At 47.0% G+C, this 20,104-nt stretch overlaps 1 protein-coding gene across 2 annotated transcripts in view; it reads left to right on the top strand.

The window, feature by feature from the left end:
* LOC123767346 (hepatic leukemia factor) overlaps nt 1-20,104 on the top strand; it is a 95,215-nt gene that overhangs the window by 6,871 nt on the left and 68,240 nt on the right. Inside the window, exon 1 of one of the 2 annotated variants that reach the window (XM_045756966.2) lies at nt 5,549-6,370. The exons of the other annotated variant lie outside the window; for it this stretch is intronic. Coding sequence (XP_045612922.1) covers nt 6,199-6,370 — 172 coding nt within the window. The 5' untranslated portion in view covers nt 5,549-6,198. Of the gene's footprint in view, nt 1-5,548; nt 6,371-20,104 lie in introns of those variants that run through there. 2 annotated transcript variants of the gene reach the window in all.

Here is a 20,104-nt window from a genome sequence, read left to right as displayed (position 1 = left end):
CCCCCCCCTCTTCTTCTTCCCCCTTCCCCTCCCTCCCCCCCCCCCACTTCCTCCCTTCCCGAGTTTAAAGAGACTGTCCTCTCCCTGTCCTTGAAACACTCCTGTGTGGTTCATGTCTTGTTAATACGTCGTAGTGTGTTGGCGGGGGGGGGGGGGGGTGAGTGGGGTGTGTGTGTGTGTGTTTGTGAGTGGGGTTTGTGATTGTTTGTGAGGACCTGGAGGGTAGAAATAGCCTAAGCTACTCTATCCCTTTGAGATGTATTTCTTTCTTGTCTCAATAAACATACTTGAACTTGAATGAGGACCTGTGCACCTTTTAACATCCATTGTGTGGTCCAGTAGCTTTAGTTACAGCTAGTGATGCTACCTGTCTCATTACTTTCTCTGCTGTTATATTAATAAATCACTCGTCTAGAGTTAACTCTGCTAGTACTGGAAGCTGTCCTGGCTCAAGTGTGATACCAGATAAGTTCACAACGGGCTCACCATAGCCCGTGCTACTGGGAACTTTTTGTTCCAGGTAGCGAATCTTGAACAACAACAGCATGGAAACCGGCTTTTAGCTTCTCACAATTTTGTCCTTGTCATTTCCTGTATGTTCCCGACCTTACCGGCTGCGTAATATAGTGACTTGGTCATTCACTGTCATTTTCCTTTTATATGTGCGTGTTTATGTGTGTGTGATTACCTATGTGTAGTTATAGGGTGAGGTCTACGCTCGTGGCGTCCCGTCTTCCCAGTATTATAATGTCTGTCATCTGATGTTTTGAATCTTACGGAGCCTATCTTATCTACATATATCTTATATATATATATATATATATATATATATATATATATACATATATATAATATATATATAATATATATATACATATATATATACATATATACATATATATATATACATATATATATATACATATATATATATATATATATATGTATATATATATATATGTATATATATATATATATATATAAAAAGATATATAGATATATCTTATCTATAAGGCGGAGCCTTAGTCAATGACATAACTTTTATAAATATTTATTTTGTACGTTTATATTTGGGTTAGTTTATACAAATTTATATTCAAATTATGAGCAAGTCATAATGATGGGAGAACATGTAGTCTCTGTAATAATACAAGATATACGCCAGATTTAGATTTAGAAGCTATAATTATCGACGAGTTTAGAATCATTACAGTCGTCAGATTCATAATCAGAAACTATTTCTGTAATAACGTATGCAAATTGTTACAATAATGGGGTGAACTGACTGTATTCAGTCCGTCTGCCACTGTGTGCTAAAAGAGAATTTCCGTGCGGTGTTTCTCTACTGGTCAGTGACCTCATGTCGATGTTGACCAGACCACACACTAGAAATTGAAGAGACGACGACGTTTCGGTCCGTCCTGGACCATTCTCAAGTCGATTGTGACTTGAGAATGGTCCAGGACGGACCGAAACGTCGTCGTCCCTTCACCTTCTAGTGTGTGGTCTGGTCAACATACTTTAGCCACGTTATTGTGACTCATCGCCTGTATCCAGTGTGTTGTCGAAGTCAAGATTTTTATGATTAAATAATACATTGTTATAGGTTAAAATCAATGGCAAATCAGAGTTCGGGGATATTCAGCGTAATTTAATCTCGTGCAAATAATTTAATATCGATTTCTAACTAGTTTCTACTATAAAGGGAGTTTACCCAATAGTAAAATGGGTACCTGGTTAATAAACTATTTGGCGGGGTCATAATCCAGGGGTCATAGGATTAAGGACCTGCCCGAAGCGCTATGCGTGCTAGTGGCTGTACAAGAATGTAACAACTCTTGTATGTATACAAAATAGTTAATTGTTATGTAAAAATATTATTTCTATCGTTACCGTTTCATTTATACAGGATATCCATTTTCTATTCTCGTACGAGTATGAGAGAACACGTTAATGTTGCAGGGGTAACATTGACAAAGTTTATACGTCACCCCCTACTGTGTATTCACTTAGTTGTGCTTGCGGGGATTGAGCTTCGGCTCTTTGGTTCCGCCTCTCAACTGTTACTTGTGCATATAATTAGACTATATACTGGAACGGAAATTGTTGACTTGTCTACGTCATCGCTACTGCTTCAGTCAATCCTAACCCAAGCCAACCCAACTTATCCTAATCTAACCAGCTAATCTAACAACGATTATAAGATAACAATTTGTTTATATTTTGTGTTTTAATGCTGGATCTGGTTTTGAATGATACCTGGTTGATGGGGTTCTGGGAGTTCTTCTACTCCCCAAGCCCGACCCGAGGCCAGGACCCGAGGCCAGGCTTGACTTGTGAGAGTTTGGTCCACCAGGCTGTTGCTTGGAGCGGCCCGCAGGCCCACATACCCACCACAGCCCGGTTGATCCGGCAATTCCTCGAAGAAAACTATATATAGTCTCCTCTTGAAGATGTCCACGGTTGTTCCGGCAATATTTCTTATGCTCGCTGGGAGGACGTTGAACAACCGCGGACCTCTGATGTTTATACAGTGTTCTCTGATTGTGCCTATGGCACCTCTGCTCTTCACTGGTTCTATTCTGCATTTTCTTCTATATCGTTCACTCCAGTATGTTATTTTCCTGTGTAGTATGTTTCTAAATATGACCTACGGCATCACCAATCTCTCGCCATACTGAAAATCGAGCATGGAAATGTTATGGACAACCGGCGTTCAATCCCCGACCGTCCAAGTGGTTGGGCACCATTCCTTACCCCTGTCCCATCCCTAATCCTTACCGTGACCCCTTCCAAGTGCTATATAGTCATAATGGCTTGGCGCTTTCCTCCATTCCCTTCCCTTCCCAATCCCCGCGGCCACACACACACACACACACACACACACACACACACACACACACACACACACACACACACACACACACACGACGGGTCGTATTCCGGGGAAAATTGAGATTAAGGACCTGCCCGAAATGCTATATGTGCTAGTGGCTAGCTTACAAGTATATCAGAACTCTTGTGTGTATATACACACACAAGAAGTTCATTGATGCTGGCAAGTCAGCCAACTGAGTCTGCTGCAAGAATTAAGCATTTCTGAGCAGGTCAGCTGCTGCTGCTGCTGACACAAGTGGACTTTCTATCCCGGGAAGGACTGAGCGCTGCGGTCTGACAGTGAGGCCTGCTGGCCGCTCCAAGCAACAGCCTGGTGGACCAAACTCTCACAAGTCGAGCCTGGCCTCGGGCCGGGCTTGGGGAGTAGAAGAACTCCCAGAACCCCATCAACCAGGTATCAACCAGTGAGCGAGAGAGGGGAGTGTCAGAGGGCATACAGGGAGTGTCAGAGGGTCGTAAGGAACAGGGGAGTGGAGGTATAGTGACTGCTGTTACCCGTTACCCCTGACAACAGGAGTACAACGGGTGGTTCACACCCCCCCCCCCTCCGGCCAGGAAGTGTATTAACCACCCTGGTTTATTAGCACATTGATAGTGAACTTTGACTCTAAGTTCATCACTGAATTTAGTGAGGCAGTACAGAGCTGCACACCTGTGTACCTGCGTGTGGTACACATGTGTACCTGAGTGATTGTACACCTGCGCTGTATAACTATTCATACTGGATTGATATCATTAATCATATTTAATCAAATATTCGAGTATGCAAATGATTTCATTCAGTTTTTAAGATTTTTTTAATAGCATCGTATTGAGTAAATGTAGAGAGTCATTAGTAACTTCTCTGTGTCAAAATGTTTAAATTGGTGAGGCTCCGATAAGTAGGTACATGGAGAGAAAATATGCAATTCAAGTGTAATATATATAATATATTATAGCTGGACGATAGTTTAATATGGTTGTTATTAGCTGATCCCCAGTCATGAAGAATTATAAGCGGTCTTGCGTTAGTGTGTTCAGGAAACTGGGAAAGTTTCGTGAGTCAAAATGCATGTGTACTGCAGAAAACTACCTACATGTGTGTCACCTTGTAGCAGCAGCAGCAGCAGCAGGTTTCGAGAGATATTGGCCACCACCAGGATTGTGACGGGGTGAATAAATCCTGTGGCTAGTGATAATTACCATATGAAAGAGGATTAACTAATGGATTTACGTAGCCAGTCTTGATTCACGGTGATGATACGTCATCCCCCGCACCCAGCACCTCTCTCTCTCTGTCTCTGTCTCTCTCTCTCTCTCTCTCTCTCTCTCTCTCTCTCTCTCTCTCTCTCTCTCTCTCTCTCTCTCTCTCTCTCTCTCTCTCTTGTCTCTCTCTCTTGTCTCTGTCTCTGTCTCTGTCCCTCTCTCTCTCTCTCTCTCTCTCTCTCTCTCTCTCTCTCTCTCTCTCTCTCTCTCTCTCTCTCTCTTGTCTCTCTCTCTTGTCTCTGTCTCTGTCCCTCTCTCTCTCTCTCTCTCTCTCTCTCTCTCTCTCTCTCTCTCTCTCTCTCTCTCTCTCTCTCTCTCTCTCTCTCTCTCTCTCTCTCTCTCTCTCTCTCTCTCTTGTCTCTCTCTCTTGTCTCTGTCTCTGTCCCTCTCTCTCTCTCTCTCTCTCTCTCTCTCTCTCTCTCTCTCTCTCTCTCTCTCTCTCTCTCTCTCTCACACACACACACACAGCACTTCTGAACACACTTTACGGGTTATTCATGCCCGTGCAAAAACAAATGGACACTTTCTGTCACCTGATGCGTCTGTTCACCTAGCAGTATACAGATACCTGGAAGTTAAACAACTGCTACGGGCTACATCCAGGGAATATGTGATATATATATATATAATATATATATATATATATATATATATATATATATATATATATATATATATATATATATATATATATATATATATATACTGGTTAAAATAGGTCGGGAGCCAGTATACAACCCGTTCTCGCACTTGCTTCTAGTCAATATTGGCTTATTTAATAAGTGCATATGTGACATACTAATTGATTGTGAATATTTTAGTTTACCTTGAAACGCTTCATAGAAAACACCGACCTCACCTAACCTTCTTAGTATGTTAAGATAAGCATCTTATTGCTTCTTATTTACAATTATTACTTAATCTATCAACGCTTATCAACGCTTTATGCTTTTCAAGGTAAACTAAAATATCACAATCAATTAGTATGTCACATATGCACTTATTAAATAACCCAATATTGACTATAAGCAAGTGCGGGAACGGGTTGCAACGTGAATCACTCCTCTCACACTTATCTCACCTTGAGATGTTTTCGGGGCTTTGCGTGCCCGCGGCCCGGTCGTCGACCAGGCCAGTATCTCTCATATCCCAGAGAATATCCCTCATACTCTCACCTTACTCTGGACCCTTATCAAGTCCTGGGACCCTTGTCAAGTCCTGGGACCCTTATCAAGTCCTGGGACCCTTATCAAGTCCTGGGACCCTTGTCAAGTCCTGGGACCCTTATCAAGTCCTGGGACCCTTATCAAGTCCTGGACCCCTTATCAAGTTGTGGCAAGAGAGGACGAGAGTCAATATAAGACAAGAGGCAGGTAATGGTAGCGGTGGTGGCAGGTAGAGGCAGCAGCGGTAGAGGCAGCAGCGGTAGAGGCAACAGCGGTGGTGGTGGCAGGTAGAGGCAGCAGCGGTAGAGGCAGCAGCGGTGGTGGTGGCAGGTAGAGGCAGCAGCAGCAGGAGCAGGAGGAGGAGCGTCAGCAGAGGCAGGAGGGGAGAGGGATGAGGGAGAGCGCGCCTGACGTCACCCCGTCACGTAAGAGGTGTGAGGGGTGAGAGGCAGGGCTGTGGTGGTGGCACCGAGTGTCCTCTCACCTGCCCTCGCGGACGCACCACACTCCTCACCTGCCTCGCCTCACCGGTCCGAGCAGAGAGGCATCACCTCTCACCGGTACGAGCAGAGAGGCATCACCTCTCACCTCTACGAGCAGAGGCATCACCTCTCACCTGTGCGAGCAGAGGCATCACCTGCCTCGCTTCACCGGTCCGAGCAGAGAGGCATCATCTCTCACCTGTGCGAGCAGAGGCATCACCTGCTTCGCCTCACCGGTCCGAGCAGAGAGGCATCATCTGTCACCTGTACTAGCAGAGGCATCACCTGCCTCGCCTCTCCTGACTGCCTCTCCTGCTTTTAGTGTTATGTTTTCACTCCAAGTGTGACAACGTCAGTTTAAACCACCGTCCAGTTCACACACCTGTCGGAGAGACACCTGCCACGGGATGCAGGCGCCGGCCGTCCTCCCCAGCTGCGTAGTGCCGTCGGCGTTTGCTACAGGGTACTGCAGCTTCCAGCAGTACCGGCACCCGCAGTGCCAGTGGCACCATGGCCACAGCCCGCAGCTGGGGACCAAATCTCCAGTCCCACCGCCGCCATCCTCGCAGTACACACAAGGTAACTAGTCTTTCATCATGATGTACTCTTGCCGGACGCACCTGGGAGTCGCATCTGGCACTCCTGGTGCCTGTGGGGGGGAGAAGGGGTACACGTGGCACTCCTGGTGCCTGGGGAAGATTGGGGGACATGAGGGTCATTTCTGGGCCTCGGTTCTCAGTCCACCTCCTGCTGCGTTTGTTAATCTCTGAACGTCCTTGGCGAAGCACTAATAATTACAGTCATGGTTCAAGTGTAAACACTACCACAGCGGGGGTGGGTAGGAGGCCGTCGGAGGACAGGGGAGAGGGAGATTGAGAGGCAGGAGAGGAAAGGATAGGGAGGGAGAGGCATTGGAAGAATAGACAGGAAGCACTCACTACCCTGGAGACTTCTGTAAGTGGTTACAGAAGTCTACTTTGACTATTTCCATTAAGTTCCAGCCCTCACCAGTAAGACCGGGCAGGTGTGAGGGAGTGTGGAATGATGAGAGATACGTCAGGCTACGAGCAGCCGCGTCCAACAGCCTGGTTGATCAGTCCAGGAACCAGGAGGCCTGGTCGACGACCGGGCCGCAGGGACGCTGTGCCCCGGAAGCACCTCAAGGTAACCCTCAAGGAGATAGACAAGAGGAAAGGGTGGGAGGGGGGGGGAGGAAAGGAGGGGTCGCAGCAGCGCAGTAGGCTAAGTCATCGGGTTATTACCGACGACTGCGGGGCTTAATCCCCGTGACAATATTTTCTCTTGACGGGATGCTGATGTTCACGTTGGTGTCTTGAGAAGTTAGATGGCGGACTGCATCTTGGGGATGGCCAGTAGTTGGCCAGGTAGATAAGATAAACACACACACACACACACACACACACACACACACACACACACACACACACACACACACACACACACACACACACACACACACACACACACCACACACACACACCACACACACACACACACACACACACACACACACACACACACACACACACACACACACACACACACACAAACACACACAAACACATGATTTTAATAATTTAAACATCCTTTATCCTCTAATATACTACATCCGTTGGGCTGGAAATACGCTCTTCTGATACGCAGTTTTAGACTTGAGAAAGTTGCCGGGAGCTTCGTAAAATTCATTTGTTTTTCCATACAGTGAAATTTGAAGATGCGAAGATAAGATGATTTGTTTACAAGTGTCTTATCAAATACTTCTCACCATATGCAGGCGATGAGTCACAATAAAGTGGCTAAAGTATGTTGACCAGACCACACACTAGAAGTTGAAGGGACGACGACGTTTCGGTCCGTCCTGGACCATTCTCAAGTCGACGGACCGAAACGTCGTCGTCCCTTCAACTTCTAGCGTGTGGTGTGGTCAACACTTCTCACCGTGTTCCATGTCGGCATCTCATAGTTCTTCTCTACCAAAATCTAATGTTCTGTGTTGGTCGGTATCATCACACGTCTTCAAGACTTCAATTAATTTGAAGAAACTTCAGTTGATCGGTATCATCACACGTCTTCAAGACTTCAATTAATTTGAAGAAACTTCAGTTGGTCGGTATCATCACACGTCTTCAAGACTTCAATTAATTTGAAGAAACTTCAGTTGATCGGTATCATCACACGTCTTCAAGACTTCAATTAATTTGAAGAAACTTCAGTTGATCGGTATCATCACACGTCTTCAAGACTTCAATTAATTTGAAGAAACTTCAGTTTATCTGCCATTATCAGTCCGGCGTTGTCTTCCCACTCTCGTCTATCTTATCTTGAGATGATTTCGGGGTTTTAGTGTCCCCGCGGCCCGGTCCTTAACCAGGCCTCCACCCCCCAGGAAGCAGCCCGTGACAGCTGACTAACGCCCAGGTACCTATTTTACTGCTAGGTAACAGGGCATAGGATGAAAGAAACTCTGCCCATTGTTTCTCGCCGGCGCCTGGGATCGAACCCAGGACCACAGGATCACAAGCCCAGCGTGCTGTCCGCTTGGCCGACCGGCTCTACTGCACATGTGAAGCACAGTTTTGATGTATTTTCAAATCTTGTTGTATTTCAACAGCTGGTGTAGATTGTACTCCCCTCGTACTCCCCGGTCGGCCGAGCGGACAGCACGCTGGACTTGTGATCCTGTGGTCCCGGGTTTGATCCCAGGCGCCGGCGAGAAACAATGGGCAGAGTTTCTTTCACCCTATGTCCCTGTTACCTAGCAGTAAAATAGATACCTGGGTGTTAGTCAGCTGTCACGGGCTGCTTCCTGGGGGTGGAGACCTGGTCGAGGACCGGGCCGCGGGGACACTAAAAAGCCCCGAAATCATCTCAAGATATACCTTGTAATATAACCCACACGAAGAGCACAATATATTTCAACGACAATTCATCGACCGGGCCGCGGGGACACTAAAGCCCCGAAATCATCTCAAGATAACCTCAAGATAACTCCTTCATCACATATAGCTTTTTGGTAATTTAAAGTAGTCATCCCGGAGACAGCTCCGATATATTTACGTTTTCTCTTACACTCCAACTCTCGCTTTCTTTCTACTCTATTGCATTTTATCTCTTTGCTTTAACTTACCACTTCTCTTATTCCATAACACAGTTATCCTTTTTCACATTGCTACAGCTGCAATACAACTAGCTTAAAATACACTGAAAAATACGGGAATAATGTTGTATGAGTCAAAATCTGTTCTTGAAGAACCCGTAACACAGATCCCAGTATAACATTAGTTATATATAACATGAATGGCGCTCAGAGCATCATTAGCTAGATGACCAGACCACACACTAGAAGGTGAAGGGACGACGACGTTTCGGTCCGTCTTGGACCATTCTCAACTCAATCGACTTGAGAATGGTCCAGGACGGACCGAAACGTCGTCGTCCCTTCACCTTCTAGTGTGTGGTCTGGTCATCTTACTTTAGCCACGTTATTGTGACTCATCGCCTGCATTAGCTAGATAATATCCTTCGTCATACGTAAGTGTCCTCTGTTGTCCGGGGACAGGAAGCCTGTAAGTATTGCTCTTCGACGTTCCCAAAGGCCAACAACGACTGACTATCCAAGGATGCAAGCCACAACAGTTCCCTGAATCCCGTGGGCCTATTTCACTTTAGAATGAACTTGTACATCAGGTGTAAGGAAACTGGCCCAAGCCTCGTCCTGGCCAATGTATTTGTTGTGTTGCCAGTGTATTTGTTGTGTTGCCAGGGCAGGTGTTGTGTTACCAGGGCAACCACTGGCAACACTTGAGACCTCCACGTGGTCTCAGTGTTACCACCTCTCTCTTGGCGTACGATACATTTGTTTGTAAACAAACATTATGTATCGTGATTTACCAATGCTAATAACGTACCTGGTTTTATATGTAACTTTGTAATGTATCACACGTAACTGATGTTATTTACTCGAATAACTAATACAAGATACCGGCAGGTGGGTGTATGTGTCTCAGGTGACACATGTATACACCCGCGCTACACATGTATATCACATGTGTAGCGCGGGTGTGTCCGTCCATCGTCTCATTGGTCGACGGTAATGTACAGTATATCATCCTCCTGTCTGTCCGTGTTGGGTATACCACGCCGGTCGGCCGAGCGGACAGCACGCTGGACTTGTGATCCTGTGGTCCTGGGTTCGATCCCAGGCGCCGGTGAGAAACAATGAGCAGAGTTTCTTTCACCCTATGCCCCTGTTACCTATCAGTAAAATAGGTACCTGGGTGTTAGTCAGCTGCCACGGGCTGCTTCCTGGGGGGTGGAGGCCTGGTCGAGGACCGGGCCGCGGGGACACTAAAAAGCCCCGAAATCATCTCAAGATAACCTCAAGATATACCTTGTAATATAACCCACACGGAGAGCACAATATACTCCAACGATTCATCGCTGAATCTCAGGATGAATTCATCGCAGGATGAATTCATCGCAGGATGAATTCATCACAGGATGAATTCATCGCAGGATGAATTCATCGCAGGATGAATTCATCGCAGGATGAATTCATCACAGGATGAATTCATCGCAGGATGAATTCATCGCAGGATGAATTCATCACAGGATGAATTCATCGCAGGATGAATTCATCGCAGGATGAATTCATCGCAGGATGAATTCATCGTTGAATTAACAGAGTTTAAGAGACCTTCAGTATTATCTCGTAGCTCATGGTTACAGCAGCGATGAAGGTCACTATATTTTGATTGTGATAAAGAGATGGTGATAAGGGTGCTATTAATATATTCACTGCTATGTAAAGTTAATCATTATTGTGCAACTGCTTATCATGATAGTGAGAGACTCACCTGATACTAGATGCTCTAAGTGTCTTAAGTGCTCATACTAGGGCGATGGTCTCGTTTCTTGCAGGTCGGCGTTCAATCCCCGACGGTCCAGGAGGTTGGGCACCTTCCTAAATACTTATTCTCATACTGAGAGTCCAGACTTGTGTCACTGAGAGTCCAGACTTGTGTCACTGAGAGTTCAGACCTGGGTCACTGAGAGTCCAGACCTGGGTCACTGAGAGTCCAGACCTGTGTCACTGAGAGTCCAGACCTGTGTCACTGAGAGTCCAGACCTGTGTCACTGAGAGTCCAGACCTGTGTCACTGAGAGTCCAGACCTGTGTCACTGAGAGTCCAGACCTGTGTCACTGAGAGTCCAGACCTGTGTCACTGAGAGTCCAGACCTGTGTCACTGAGAGTCCAGACCTGTGTCACTGAGAGTCCAGACCTGGGTCACTTGAGAGTCCAGACCTGTGTCACTGAGAGTCCAGACCTGGGTCACTGAGAGTCCAGACCTGTGTCACTGAATCACTGACAGTCAAGGCCCTGAATCACTGACAGTCAAGGCCCTGAATCACTGACAGTCAAGGCTCTGAATCACTGACAGTCAAGGCCCTGAATCACTGACAGTCAAGGCCCTGAATCACTGACCGTCAAGGCCATGAATCACTGACAGTCAAGGCCCTGAATCACTGACAGTCAAGGCCCTGAATCACTGACAGTCAAGGCCCTGAATCACTGACAGTCAAGGCTCTGAATCACTGACAGTCAAGGCCCTGAATCACTGACACTCAAGGCTCTGAATCACTGACAGTCAAGGCCCTGAATCACTGCCAGTCAAAGCCCTGAATCACTGACAGTCAAGGCCTGTATAGCTGCCAGGTTCAGACCTCGTCTTGTAAGACACTCCAGCATAGTGAGTGAAACACTAGTATTCTTTATTCTGGTTAGTCCATCACTGATTTCTCAGCGCGTCCTCATAAACAAAGGCCAAAGTCCATTCCATGCACCCGCCAAACCCCCTCCCTCCCCTCTCTTTGTGATTCAAATCCGGTTTACACACGACTCACAAGTGATGACGTCCGAACACTTCCGGAACAAGTGCTTCACTGACGACTTTTGTTCGAACCACAACGCTGTAAATGCTTCACTCACGTACTACAAATACAAATAATCGCCAACAGAACCTAAACACCTAACCTAATATGGTAATATATATATATATATATATATATATATGCTAATATATAGCTATAATCATTTATATTTGAGAGAGAATTCCTCTCTCTCTCTCTCTCTCTCTCTCTCTCTCTCTCTCTCTCTCTCTCTCTCTCTCTCTCTCTCTCTCTCTCTCTCTCTCTCTCTCTCTCTCTCTCTCTCTTTCTCTCTCTTTCTCTCTCTCTCTCTCTCTCTCTCTCTCTCTCTCTCTCTCTCTCTCTCTCTCTCTCTCTCTCTCTCTCTCTCTCTCTCTCTCTCTCTCTCTCTCTCCAGGTACTGACCTCGGGGGCAGTGACCCCTGACCCCACAAGGTAGGCTAGTAGCCCCCCTCTCCCCCCCCCCCCCCATAGTCTCAGCTCAATACAATGTGATCCACTTCAAACTTTTTTCTTGCTCTAAATTTCACAATACTATCCACTCTGTTGTATTACACGAACCAAACACTTTTGTATTGTATTTTATACATTTTTTTAGTTACATCTCTTTTGGTTTTCAGGCCCAAATTTGTCTTTGCCTTCGGTATCAATATTTATTTTACACTGGTCTTGAAGGAATAACGGTTAAATGCGTTTCAAATTCAAATTCAAATTTTTATTCAGGTAAAAGTACATACATAGATGATGAGTTACAAACATAATGTTGGATTTATAGATAGCTAGTACATATATACTTGTACAGTAGTATGTAGTATTACTAGAGTAGAGCTAGTACATATATTTGTTAACTGTTGAGGTCAGTGTTTGAACCGCGTGAATCTTTCCTGACTCCTTCGGGGGACTGGAAGCACTTTCACATTTGTCCAGCGGCTGTCAGGTCTTAATGTCATCACCAGCTGCTGGAGCCTCTTGTTAAGACCTGTGGAACCCTCGCGGTCACTGCCTCTAGGGTCTTCTGGTCACTGTCTCTTGCCTCTAGGCTCTTCTGGTCACTGTCTCCTGTCTCTAGGCTCTTCTGGTCACTGTCTCCTGCCTCTAGGCTCTTCTGGTCACTGTCTTCTGCTTCTAGGCTCTTCTGGTCACTGTCTACAGCCTCTAGGCTCTTCTGGTCACTGTCTCCTGCCTCTAGGCTCTTCTGGTCACTGTCTACAGCCTCTAGGCTCTTCTGGTCACTGTCTCCTGCCTCTAGGCTCTTCTGGTCACTGTCTACAGCCTCTAGGCTCTTCTGGTCACTGTCTTCTGCTTCTAGGCTCTTCTGGTCACTGTCTACAGCCTCTAGGGTCTTCTGGTCACTGTCTCCTGCCTCTAGGCTCTTCTGGTCACTGTCTACAACCTTCTGCAAGCCTCATACCTCCGCCTGTAACAACTTAAGCAATCTGAATTTTCACTGAATCATATAGGAAACTGTTGTAACAGAATTATTTTCCTTGTTGGCTCACCGTCTCAGCCCTGACAGTGTGTGTACTCACCTATTTGTACTCACCTATTTGTGCTTGCAGGATCGAGCATTGACTCTTGGATCCCGCCTTTCCAGCTATCGGTTGTTTACAGCAATGACTCCTGTCCCATTTCCCTATCATACCTAGTTTTAAAAGTATGAATAGTATTTGCTTCCACAACATGTTCCTGAAGTGCATTCCATTTTTTCAGTGTGTGTGTGTGTGTGTGTGTGTGTGTGTGTGTGTGTGTGTGTGTGTGTGTGTGTGTGTGTGTGTGTGTGTGTGTGTGTGTGTGAGCCACGGGGGAGGAGACAATACCAGCACAGGTGTCATATCTCACCAACGTCAGCGGCCATCTTAGGTGCTCTTCATCTTCTCCTCTTCCCCCTCACCCCCCCCTCTCCCTCTCTACCTCCAAGACTCTTCTAACTCCTTCTTCTCCTTCTCCTCCAAGTATCTCACCGGCCCCTCCTCCTCCCCCCCCCCCCCCTCCTTCCCCTACACACTGGACACTTCTCAGCTCAGAAGAAATGCATTCATATGTTTATTTGCATCCCTTTGGGCTTCTGTGAATGCCTAGAAGCTTTGTCTCATCTCTATCTTTCCTGCTTAGCCTACAACCCTCAACGCTGGTATTTAAAGTAAGAGTCTAGACCTATTATATGTAAGTCAAACACACACAGTCTCAGATAGGTGAGTACATGTGTAACTGCAACACCTGTAACACATGTGTAAGTAACACACACACACCTGAACCCTTCCCGTCTGTCAGAGGAAGAAACACTCAGGGGTCAGTTGTGTGAGGGTTTGTTAGTGTGGAGGTGTCGCGTCTGGAGAATGCAAAGGGCGGGCAGTGTGTGTGTCCCTTGCCCGGGCATAACAATGGTGTCCCCGGGGGCTGGTGGGTGACGCCTTCTGTCACAATGTCCACCGTTGCTTACAGGCAACATCTCTCCCCCCAGAGGCAAGATCTCCCCCAAGAGACAAGGTCTCCCCCAAGAGGCAAGGTCTCCCCCAGAGACAAGATCTCTTCCCCCCCCCCAAGAGGCAAGATCTCTTCCCCCAGAGGCAAGGTCTCCCCCAGAGGCAAGATCTCTTCCCCCCCCCAGAGGCAAGATCTCTTCCCCCGCCCCAGAGGCAAGATCTCTTCCCCCAGAGGCAAGGTCTCCCCCAGAGGCAAGATCTCTTCCCCCAGAGGCAAGGTCTCCCCCAGAGGCAAGATCTCTTCCCCCAGAGGCAAGGTCTCCCCCAGAGGCAAGATCTCTTCCCCCAGAGGCAACGTATCACCCAGAGGCAAGATCTCCCCCAAGAGACAGAGGAATTGTCAGTTATTAAGACCATCCCAACGAGAGGTCATCGATAGAAACCAGTGAGTAAAAATGATCCTGTAAGGAGGTGGAGCGACTTGTACCGTGTATGGTAGTCGAGGCTTATTCCATGCACGTGTTGGACAGTAATTGTGGGAAGTATTGAGGGCTGTTGAAGTTGCATCTGAAAGGCCGCGAGGCTCTTGTGGTCAGTCTCGGCTTTGTAAGTACATCTGATATGTTCTTTCTGTCTAGCAACCTTACTATCCGTCTTCTTCTCTGTCTCTGTCTGTTCCTGTCTGTCTCTTTGTCGTTCTCTCTTGAAAGCTGCCCCCTCTTGCACCATCTCTCCCTCCCTCCCACCTGTCATGCTCATGGTAGCTAGTTAGCAGCCAAATTAGTACCTGGGTGCTTGTTCGTCGCCGACCAGCACTCACACACACCCTATTTTATTCGCCAATTTAAGTCGCTAAACTGCACAAAGGAAGCCATTCTTATCGGCCACGCGAAGGGCAGTAATTGGCGGAGAGCCGCTAATTTGCCTTCTCCTTGTGCAGTCTAGAGTTTTGGCTAATTAGTTGATGTATTAACTTTGGAATTATATGTTACTGTAGTTGTTATGATATATAAAGACTTGGCTGGTTATTATATCGACCTGACGAGCTCAAGGACCAGTGGCGCCCGCCCGCCATCAACGGGTAAACGACGTTGGTTTTGAATTTTTAAATTTTTAAAATGTTTAAAAGGGTCGAGTTTATTGGGCAGCGCCACTCATCCTGTGATGGAACAGTGAATCATCGTTAATGACGTTGCTTCTACGTTGATACGACGTTACTTGAGTATAGTTTCATGTACTCGCCTAGTTGTGCTTGCGGGGGTTGAGCTTCGGCTCTTTGGTCCCGCCTCTCAACTGGTTATCTTGAGGTGATTTCGGGGCTTTTTAGTGTCCCCGCGGCCCGGTCCTCGACTAGGCCTCCACCCCCAGGAAGCAGCCCGTGACAGCTGACTAACACCCAGGTACCTATTTTACTGCTAGGTAACAGGGGCATAGGGTGAAAGAAACTCTGCCCATTGTTTCTCGCCGGCGCCCGGGATCGAACCCGGGACCACAGGATCACAAGTCCAGCGTGCTGAATTCCCGCCATGCTTAGGGCAAGGATTGTTTAGGACTCAGGCCTAGGTAGCCTGCCAGCAGGCACGTTGAGCCTACCTAATGCTCCTTTCTGATGTAGCACACTGCCAGTGTTAGCACACCTGCCACCATATGTGTGTATGTATGTGTGTGTGTGTTGACGGGGAGGTGTACAGGTGTGTGTTGACGGGGAGGTGTACAGGTGTGTGTTGACGGGGAGGTGTACAGGTGTGTGTTGACGGGGAGGTGTACAGGTGTGTGTTGACGGGGAGGTGTACAGGTGTGTGTGTTGACGGGGAGGTGTACAGGTGTGTGTTGACGGGGAGGTGTACAGGTGTGTGTTGACGGGGAGGTGTACAGGTGTGTGTGTTGACGGGAAGGTGTACAGGTGTGTGTTGACGGGGAGGTGTACAGGTGTGTGTGTTGACGGGGAGGTGTACAGGTGTGTGTTGACAATGTGGTGATCTCACCACAATATCGATCCATCTAAAGTACTCAATGCCCCTTCTACCACCCCCCACCATACCACTACCCCTCACCATCCCCCCCCCCTTACCACACCACCACCACCACCTCCCCCCTCTATCCCCCAATCCATCCCCCTCCCCCCCCCCCCACGCAGGCAAGAATCAGGTCAAGGACTCTTTAAGAGAGACTGAGACACAGGTGAGAATGATAAGAGAGACTTTACAATGAGGTGAGACACTGTGAGAGGATGAGGATGTACCTGGTTCGTACCTGGGAAGGATTTCGCGAGTTCTCTACTTCGACCATTTGGTTCAGGAAGCTGTTGGTGGGAGCGGCCCGCAGGCCCAGGTGTCCACTACAGCCTGGTTGGTCCGGAACTTCGTGCAGAAGGTTATCTGATATCTTGTGGAAGACTCCACCTTTGTTCCAGCAATATTTCTAACGCTTGTGACAGTGTGGGAGACAGAGAGACTGTGGGAGACAGAGACTATGTGACAGGGAGACAGTGTTGGTGGATAAAGATAAAGATATTGGTATGGGAGGAAGTACAACATCCGGAAGGCATAACACACACACACACACACACATACACACACACACACACACACACACACACACACACACACACACACACACACACACACACACACACACACACACACACACACACACACACACACGAGGTAACTAGGTTGAGGGGGGTTAGTCGTAGCCCCATTTTCACCCATAATAAGGGTGACATAGAAACGATAAGCCTATCAGGGTTCCCAGGGGAGGGGGGGGGGAGTGAACACTGTACACACTTGAAGGCGTAGTTAAGATGCACTCCAAGAGGGAGGAATGGATCCGTAAGAGGGGTGAGAGAGTGAGGTAAGGATATGAGGGATTGAGACAAGGGGTGAGGTAAGGGTCTACAGTCAGGGGGTAGAGAGGTGGTGACCTAAGGGGCGCGTGTCAGCCAAGGTGACCTTTCACAGGTGTATAGATGAACTTAGCGTGGGCTGCGGGCTCTGTCAGGTGTGTGCGCGCGCCTACTTAACACTGACTACCTAGCACTTGACTACCTAACCCTGGCTACTTAATCGAATTGTCTTGGACAACTTCCTCACTTAGTTTCTTACACTTATTTACGACTCTGAGACTGGAAAGGTTCTTTCTGTCATCTGGGATTCATCTGTGTTTATAGTTTCTAATTATAATGTTTTTTTTTTGGTTACCACAGATGTAACCATATATTTCTACAGCACTAACCAGGATTCGTAATACATTTGCATCTGTTCTACATAAGATCTGCTGCAGGTCATGGGGGACTGCTGAGCTCTCTCACACACACACACACACACACACACACACACACACACACACACACACACACACACACACACACACACACACACACACACACACACAGATATTGGAAAGAACTTTTTTGTTGTCAGAGTGGTTGACAAATGGAATGCATTAGGCAGTGATGTGGTGGAGGCTGACTCCATACACAGTTTCAAGTGTAGATATGATAGAGCTTAGTAGGCTCAGGAACCTGTACACCTGTTGATTGACGGTTGAAAGGCGGGACCAAAGAACCAGAGCTCAACCCCCGCAAGCACAATTAGGAGAGTACACACACACACACATACTCACACCCCTACACTCCCACGTGCCTACGTGAGACCAGTCTTAGAATATGCAGCCCCATCATGGAGCCCCACATATAGAAATACACTAGGAGTCTGAATAAGGTTAAACATTTGCGACGAGGCTAGTCCCGGAGTTGCATGGGATAGGATATGAAGAGCGACTGAAGGAACTGAACCTGACGACGTTAAAACAAAGGACGGAACGGGGAGATATGATAGCAGCATACAAAATACTTAGAGGGGGATGGACAGAGTGGTAATAGACGAAATGTTCACACGGAATATCAACAGAACAAGGGAACATGGATGGAAGCTGGGAACTCAGATGAGTCATAGAGAGGTCAGAAAGTTATATATATATATATATATATATATATATATATATATATATATATATATATATATATATATATATATATATATATATACATATTCGTCTCTTTCTAACTATGAGAGGGCAAGAGTTAGGGGCTACAGTATTATTGAACACTCAGCCACAGGAATGACAGCACTTCTACCAGCATAAGCTAGTGGGCCCGGATACTGAAATGTTATGATGCATTCCCGTAGACTTTCTGCTACAATCTGATCTCCCAGATGGGTTACTAGCATCACGTAGCTAGCTGCTTATGGGACACTTATGTACCTCCTCTTTGGTATAGTATAGGAGGGTAGCTGCATCATATATATATATATATATATATATATATATATATATATATATATATATATATATATCTGCTACATATATTTCTCTGTAACACAGATACATATTCCCAGGAAGCAGCCCGTAGCAGCTGTCTAACTCACAGGTACCTATTTACTGCTAGGTGAACAGGGGTATCCGGGTGAAAGAAACTCTGCCCATTTGTTTCCGCTTCGGCTGGGAAACGAACCCGGGCACTTAGGACTACGACTCCCGAGCGAGTCGTAAGTGGGTGATACACACACACGTGTGTGTAATTACCTATTTGTGCTTGCGAGAGTTGAGCTTCGACTCTGGTCCCGCCTCTCAACTGTCAATCTACGGGTATGTGTATGTGTGTGTGTGTGTGTGTGTGTGTGTGCGTGTGTGTGTGTGTGTGTGTGTGTGTGTGTGTGTGTGTGTGTGTGTGTGTGTGTGTGTGTGTGTGTGTGTGTGTGTGTGTGTGCTCACCTATTTGTGTCTGCAGGATCGAGCATTGACTCTTGGATCCCGCCGTGTGCGTATATGTGTGTGCGTGTGTGAGAGAGAGCGTTTACATAGACATATATGACTAAACAGCGTCCGTATAGGGGTTGATGAACGTTTGTTTATGCGTGCACTTGGCACAGTTATAGGGGTGAAGACGTGGCAACGTCGCCTGGCTTCCCGCCAGCCCGGTTATATAACACTCCTCCACCAGACTAGAACTCAATCTCCCACTTTAAACCACCAAACTCTTCTAAAAAAATAAAAATATTGATACTATACATTCGCACCAAATGTATACACATATATATTTTCAATTTCCACGTGGAAAAAACTGTTAGGGAAAGTATCTTTGTCAATAAATGTGGATATCAAGGTAGATTAGGTGTTTGTATGGAATATGGGTGACCATATGTATGGCAACACATGCTGGCCTTGGCCAGTAGGGGGGCGTCCGAAGCCGGCTATAGTAGGGGGTTCTCGCCCCACACCCCCGCCCCTCTATCCTATATACTCCCTATTTTACATCTCGTACTCACTTATGGCATAATTTTCTAGAGGAATTCCGTATGAGACTACGTCCGCATCTTTATGACGTCTGCGTAGCAAAATAAAAAAAAGTTTTGTAGGGGTTTTAAATGTGCCATTGCCACTGCAATTGTATTAATCCCTAGGGTGCTACGAAGTTGGTTCTTAGGGTAATTGGGTATGGGTTTAATACTTGAAAGTTAGCCATTGTGCAATGGCTATTGCCTGCAGAGTGGCATAGGCGTATCCAGAGGCAGCAGCTGTAGGGGTAGGAGGAGCCATGTTGTTTTTTTAAGGCGGTATAGCGACGCGAAGTAGTTCCCACGACCTATTTGGGGTTACTGTGTTCCCTATGACACCCTAGGGCTCCTCCACCCGCCTCAACACCCCACCCTAGTGCACCCTTAAGACCCACGGGGGCACAATAATATCTTAGTCGTTTGTTGTGTGAAAGGGAAGAGTATGGGTGGAGATAGGTATTCGCGGAGGGTGAGGGGGGGGGGTGTTGGGGGGATAGGGGTGATGTTGTATAGGGAGGAGGGGGGTTATAGGGTGGTGGGGGGGAGGGCCAGTGCCTGTGGTTGCTGGGGGAGTGGCAGTTGCAGCAGGAAGGCTCAGCCAG

Source organism: Procambarus clarkii, chromosome 74 (assembly GCF_040958095.1).
Source record: "Procambarus clarkii isolate CNS0578487 chromosome 74, FALCON_Pclarkii_2.0, whole genome shotgun sequence".
NCBI lineage: Eukaryota > Metazoa > Arthropoda > Malacostraca > Decapoda > Cambaridae > Procambarus > Procambarus clarkii.
The sequence above is the reverse complement of the archived record's forward strand: the minus strand, read 5'-3'. Positions and strand labels throughout refer to the sequence as shown.